Source organism: Rhinopithecus bieti, unplaced genomic scaffold (genome assembly GCF_001698545.2).
Source record: "Rhinopithecus bieti isolate Rb0 unplaced genomic scaffold, ASM169854v2 scaffold_2654, whole genome shotgun sequence".
Classification (NCBI taxonomy): domain Eukaryota; kingdom Metazoa; phylum Chordata; class Mammalia; order Primates; family Cercopithecidae; genus Rhinopithecus; species Rhinopithecus bieti.
Window position 1 is genome coordinate 3,350,599 of NW_016804048.1, and position 7,015 is coordinate 3,357,613.

General features: G+C 48.1%; 1 protein-coding gene across 2 annotated transcripts in view; it reads right to left on the reverse strand.

Annotated features, from left to right (window-relative positions):
- Positions 1 to 5: 5 nt before the first annotated feature.
- LOC108522856 (ELKS/Rab6-interacting/CAST family member 1-like) overlaps positions 6 to 7,015 on the reverse strand; it is a 291,981-nt gene continuing 284,971 nt past the window's right edge. For both annotated transcript variants that reach the window (XM_017863316.1, XM_017863305.1), the window contains one exon: positions 6 to 3,487. In XM_017863316.1, the coding sequence (XP_017718805.1) occupies positions 3,350 to 3,487 (138 nt within the window). In that variant the 3' untranslated portion in view covers positions 6 to 3,349. The remainder of the gene's footprint in view (positions 3,488 to 7,015) is intronic.

Sequence of the window (7,015 nt, forward strand, 5' to 3'; positions counted from 1 at the left end):
ATATATTTTAAACGGAGTCTCTGTCACCCAGACTGGAGTGCAGTGACGCGATCTCGGCTCACTGCAGCCTCTGCCTCCCAGGCTCCAGCGATTCTCCTGCCTCCCAAGTAGCTGGGATTACAGGCGTGTGCCACCACGCCTGGCTAATTTTGTATTTTAGTAGAGTCGGGGTTTTGTCATCCTGGCCAGGCTGGTCTCGAACTCCTGATCTCAGGTGATCCACCTGCCTCAGCCTCCCAAAGTGCTGGGATTACAGGTGTGAGCCACCGTGGCCGGCCCCATCCATATTTCTTAAATATGTTAAAGCCCGTTCAAAATCTTTTCCATTTCAAATGGTATCAAAGTCCTTGCAAATCTCAACTGATACTTCCTCAGTGATTCAATGAGTACCGGGGGTTAGAGGTATATGAAAACATGAGACACTCATACTGTACTTCTTCAGTTACAAAACCCCGTTGGGATCACACCCGCTCTTCTTCTTGCCCTCTTTATGGTGACACTGATGGGAGGTGCAGATCTTTAGGTGCTAAAGGGCAACTAGACTTGCCAATGGAGGGGTCTGGGGAAAATGAAGGGCAACCTGCATTGCGTTTTCAAGGCTATAAAACTTCAGTAGCAGCTGCATGGCCATATGAAACCACGACTACTAGGAGAGGGGCGTGGCATGACGAGTCCTAGTGTGACAGGAGTGGCACATTTGGTTAAGTGTTGGTTCAATGATTTAGACTCAATGAGATACTCTGAATGCTACAAACTGCATCCACTCTGCCCTACAGCACAAAGGCAGGCCACGTTTATTACTGAACTCTTAGGCAGTCTCCACATCATTTGAGAAGCCAGAATAGTGCCCAAGAAGGGTCAAGATTCCTTGCTGTTCATAGAGACCAGACAGATGATATCTGTCCCAGAAATTTTTCTTCTCAGAAGCACCGTCACAGAGGGCTTCCTTCCATCAGTTGTTCCGGGCGGACAGTGATGGAGAATATTGAGATGAAGAGGAGCGTCACACACCCAGTGGCTGAGAGTGGCAGGTGCTGCACCTGATGAGAAAAGCCACGTGGGTGGATCTGGGGCACCTGCTTGATGCCTTCCTGGATAGACCAGGGAGAGAGCAGCTGGCCAGTGCCAGTGCCAGGCCACTTGTGTAGGCATGGCCTCGCCTGCTTTCTTGGTTCCACTGTGGCCCTGTGAAGGCTGTGATCATACCCTAGTGCTTTACAGTAAGGTGGATAAAGTGAGATTCTAATACTCCTGCCTTTCAGTACTGGGAGCTTTCTATATGGTTTATGGGCACTGCAATAAACAGAACTGAGGTAACTGACCACAAACGACCACCACTTACTATCTAACCCCTGCACCCCTCTCTGGCCAGCCTGGCGATCAGGAAGCATCTCAGTAAGAGGTTTATGAGCAGAGTCCATTTAAACCTTCGATAAGAAACATGCCACAGTTTCCTCTCACAGGAGAGGGTTGTTTCACAGCAGGGAAAAGGGTAGCTGCAGATCTGACCGCATCAGTTAATGGGACAGTCAAGGGCTGGTGGTGGGAAGTTCCTGGACTGATGAGGCGGTGCTGACTCTGCAGACTTTAAATTCTCGGAGCAAGTGGGAAAGGAGAGGAGAAAATGCAAAAAGAAACAACGAGTCCAGCAACTCTTTTCAGGAGATGTGAGTGTCTTCTGGGCTCTGGGGTAGAGATGGTCAAAGAACTAGATTTGGGTTAAGTGGTTTACTTCCTCGTGCCTAATTATTTACGACTCTGTTGTCTACGCTTGGGAAAATGTCCTTAACAATGCCAATACCTTCAACTGGATTTGCAGTCTTGGGGTCAGCTTTCTGATTGGCAACATGAAGCTGGCTGAATTCTACAAGGTACATGCAGATGTCAGCAAATGGCCACCCACAAGTAGATACTCAGAGCCCTCTAAGGGCAAAAACAAACAGCCAAAATCCAGAATCATCAAATGGAATCCCAAAGGCAAGTGGGTGACTGAGCCCCCCAAACTCACGAATTCCATTAGGGAACTTTTCTAGAAAACATACCTTAAGATCGGGGAGGGGAAGGACATGCTATTTACTGCTTTGACTTCAGCTGGTATGTCTCACAGAATCCACTGCACCTCTCCCTTACTGAGAAGTGGCCTTTTCAAGGATGGATGACTTGCACACAGTAGGCATTTCATAAATATTCTCTGAATGAAATAATCGAGGAAGGAATGTGTGTAGGACAAGAAACCTTCATTTATGCCAGAAGAAGGTTCCAGGTAATACATGAGGCTGAGGTTCTGAGAGGATGAGTCTAGGGCAAAGCTAGCAGGCGGAGTGAGGGATCAAAACTTCAGCAGCCACTGGGCTGCAGGAGCTCGGGATGCGGGTGCTGGGAAAGCAGGCAGCCTCCTGGAGGTGTTCAGGGGAAAACAGCCCAACCCTGAGGCACGGGCTTCTGCTACGGGGCAAAGTTGCAAGTGGGGACAACAGGGCCTCGTATGTCACCTTTGTATGTTCTCTTTTTAATTTTTTGTAGAGACAGGGTCTCGCTATGTTGCCCTGGATGGTGCTCTTTTAACCTCACATGTTCTCCTTCAGTTAGAGACATTTGATCCAATTGTATGATAAGGTCAACAGTCTCAAACAGGAGAGACTGGTGGAGAACACCTTACACCATCTTCTTGTTAACTGGCTGAGGAACAGAGTAAGGAAGGCTGGGACAGACAGGGCTGGGTGAAGACTCAGACCTTGGGGGACGAGTGCTCCCAAGCCATCGTGGGGCCTGCTCACGGCTCCCCGGTATAAAGCATCTCATGTGGAAAGTAAGCAGAAGAGACAGTGAAAAGAAGAGTCGATTTTCTCTTCCCTTCCCCTTCTCTTTTCTCATCTTTTGAGATTGTTTTTTACCCTTTTAGGAGAAAGCACCTATTGTGATATTAGATCACTCAGCTCTCTGGTCCACTGGAGGCATCCTCTCAGCCCGTTGAACTCCAAGTACATTCCTGGTTTCATTCGCACGTCACAGGACAGGAGATGAGAGGCTCCTCTGCTCCATGGCCCTCTGTCAGGGCCGAGCCACCAGCTTCCACAGTCACTGTTGACGACCAGGTGGCAGTTCTTCAGAGACATTCACCTTTTATCTACCCTGGACATCAAGGTTAGTGTGGAGACCACATCCAAAGCAGGAAGGCAGAGAAAGATGGCAGATGTAGAGACGGTGCTGGAATCACACTTCTTCAAGTGAGCAAGATGGGATGAAGTTTGTAGTGTTTGGTGCCAAGAAGGTTCCGGGCGCCTGTTCCTTGCAGTTCTCCTTTCTTGGCCCCTGGGTTGACTACCTCAGGCTTCCCCACAAAGCAGGGTCAAGAGGACTCTTCCAGGGCGTTGACCACTTGCTCTAGGATGTCGGGACAATGGTCTGCTATCTGCTGAAGAATGGCGTTGGCAAACTCCTGCAGTTCTGCATTGTCCCGTTCACCTTTCTCTAGCTCATCCTGAAGCTGAAAGGGAAAGGAGAGACAGATTTCAGATACAACAATCTCACTTGCACTGAGCTAAGAATTATGTTTCATCAATACATGACAAAGAAGGCACTTTCGATGTGAAGTCTCTCTGCATGAAAACTAACCATAAGAAAAGTGTAAGAGTAAGGATCGAATGTGTCTTCATGCAAGTGAGGCCCAAAAAGTCACTGGTTCTAGGCCCAAAGCTGATTATTTTTGCAGAGCTGTGGCTTTAGCCCTGGCCTCTCACTCTAAACAGAATGTTCTCTCCACCAAGTCACAGGCTCACGAACCTGCGTGAGAGTGGGAGAGAGGGGCATGGTGATCTCAGATAGGATCTCAACCTTGAGGAGTGACCCTTGCCCTGAGGGAACTTACAATTCAAAGGACTTCTCCATTTGCTGTGTGTCACTTTCATTCGGTACATTAGCCTGCCCCACCTGAGGCCTGCTGGTTTAGCTGAAGAGATTACTCTGAGAAACACAAGATAATCCCTTTGCTTAGAAGTAAGTATATTTCTAACTTCCTGTTGTTTTTAACAACCTCTTTCCCATTCCTTCAAGCGTTTTCACCGACATTTACTGAGCGCTACTCTGTGCTCGGTGCTGAAAGCTGAAGGGATTCGGTCCTTGTCCTAAAGACCCATTTAGGTGAATGGAGACAAGCACGTAAACAGATAAACGACCACCCAGCAGAGTGAGGCCACAGCTGAGGCTTGAGCATGTGCTGTGGCAGCCCGAAGAGCGACTGTCTCACCCCGGAGGAATCTGAGGAAACGCTACGAAAGAGGCATGGGGTCTGGATCTTGAGAGCTGACTAGAGTCTGTCTGGGAGATCAAAGACAGAGGAGGCTTAGAGCAAAAGAACAAAGGCTGATGCGTGGAGCTAGGACAGGCCTGGCCCAGATCTTGCAAAAAGGGAAGCCTCAGGATGGCAGGAATGTAAGGCACAGGGAGTGGGTGGAGAATGACAGGAAATGGAGCTGAAAACACACGCGAGGGCCGGACTGAGCATGTGAAGTGAGGGAGTTCCAGTGTGATCTGCTTCAAAACCAAACCCAAAGCAAAACCACAAAAAGGAAGTCCACGAACTTTTAAATGGTCCAGTGACATGAGCACCTTCACTTTCTTAGACTGAGCAGAAGGAAGAGTCCACCAAGGGCAGCTCCTGCGCCGAGCCCAGGTCGGGGTTAGGCGGGGCTGACGCGAGGGAGGGTCGGGGACGTGGAAAGGAACACACGGGTCTGAGCATCTTCAAAGGCAGGACTAAAAGGAGGAGGCGTTAAGTGAGGGAGAACCGGAGAATCATTTCTGACAGTTCTAGCTGGGGATACTGGACAAATAAGACCGAAAATGTAGGAGGCAGAGCAGGTTTTAGGAAAGAAAGGAGGAAAATTAAAAACGGCGTATAAAGTGTAGTTAAGAACACAGGCTCTGGAGTTAGGCTGCCTGGGTTTCAAGGGCAGTTCTGCCAATGAGTTATCTGATCTTGACTTCTCCGAGTCTCAGTTTCCTCATCTGTAAAATGAGGCAATAATAACCATGTCAGGCCAATGTCTTCAAGTTTAATTTTTTGGAGAGATGGGAGTCTATGTTGCCTACGCTTGTCTTGAATGCCTGGGCTCAAGTAATCCTCCTGCCTCTGCCTCAGCCTCCCAAAGTGCTGAGATTACAGAAGTGAGCTCCTGTGCCCTACCTCATACGGCTGTTTTAAGGATTTAATGAGACAGTCATATAAAGTGCAATGTAATGCCTAACAAATAGAAAATGCCTGACAAATATGAGGTGTTCTGTTATTAAATGGATAAGATCACCCAGCAAGAGCATATAGATTAAAAAGCAAAAAGGGAGCTTGGTACAGCGGTGCACGCCTGTAATCCCAGCTACTCGGGAGGCTGAGGGTGCGGGAATCGTTTGAGCCCAGGAGTTTGAGTCCAGCCTGGGCAACATAGTGAGACCCCATCTATCTTTCTTTTCTTTCTCTCTCTCTTTTTTTTTTTCTTTTTTGAGATGGAGTCTGCTCTGTCGCCCAGGCTGGAGTGCAGTGGCGCAATCTCAGCTCACTGCAACCTCCGCCTCCTGAGTTCACGCCATTCTCCTGTCTCAGCCTCCCAAGTAGCTGGGACTACAGGCACCTGCCACCTCGCTCGGCTAATTTTTTATATTTTTAGTAGAGACGGAGTTTCACCGTGTTAGCCAGGATGGTCTCGATCTCCTGACCTCGTGATCCGCCCGTCTCGGCCTCCCAAAGTGCTGAGATTACAGGCGTGAGCCTCTTTCTCTCTTTCCTTTCCTTTCTTTTTCTTTCCTTCTTTCCTTCCTTCCTCCCTTCCTCCCTCCTTCCCTCTCTCCCTTCCTCTCTCTCTCTCTCTATTAATTTGAGACAGGGTCTCCCTCGGTTGTCCAGGCTGGAGTGCAGTGGTTTGATCAGGCTTGCTGTGGCCTCGACCTCCTGAGCTCCTGTGATCCTCCTGCTGCAGCCTCCCAAGTAGCCGGCATTACAGATGTGTACCACCATGCCTGGCTAATTTTTGTATTTCTTTTTTCTTTTCTTTTTCTTTTTTTTTTTAGAAGTGGGGTCTAACTATGTTGCCCAGGCTGGTCTTGAAACCCCTGGCCTCAAGTGACCCTCCTGCCTTGGCCTCCCAAAATGTTGAGATTACAGGTGTGAGCCACCACACCCAGCTGAGATTCCATCTTAAAACAAGAAAAAAAAAAAAAAAAAAAAAAAAAAAAAAAAAAAAAATCCAGATGCTCTGAGTCAAGAATTAGCACAGTGCTTCTTAAATATATCAGAGTTAAGAATAGACCTAGTAATCTTCTTTCTGCTAAACGGTGACTAACAGACCAGGACACTGAGGGGCCAGATTTAGACGACATTGCCTTGATGTATCTCAAGCTCTGGCTGTGCCACATGAATAAGAATAATAGGGAAAGCTAGGAGGCTGGGTACCTTGTAAATACAGCTGCATAGAAAACACCCCAGAAATGCTGCTAAGTGAAAAGGCTACAAACTTTAAAGTCTCAGCAGAACTGACACCAACCAAGTTACAGAAGAGGTTGTGTGTGGTGTTGCTTCAGTAGCTCGATTCCAGCTTGATCCTTCCCGGGAATATTCCAGACAATTCTAGTTTATATTCTGAGCCAGGTATCTCTTCTTCACTCTCTACAAGTCACTTATTTATTTCCCATGAAATACAGCCGGGCACGGTGGCTTACGCCTGTAATCCCAGCACTTTGGGAGGCAGAGGCGGGTGGATCACTTGAGGTCAGGAGTTCGAGACCAGCCTGGCCAACATGGTGAAACCTCGCCTCTACTAAAAATACAAAAATTAGCCGGGCGTGGTGGCGGGCACCTGTAGTCCCAGCTACTTGGGAGGCTGTGGCAGGAGAATCGCTTGAACCCAGGAAGCGGAGGTTGCAGTAAGCCGAGATCGCACCACTGTACTCCAGTCTTGGTGACAGAGCGAGACTCTATCTCAAAAATAAAATAAAATAAAATAAAATAAAATAAAATAAAATAAAG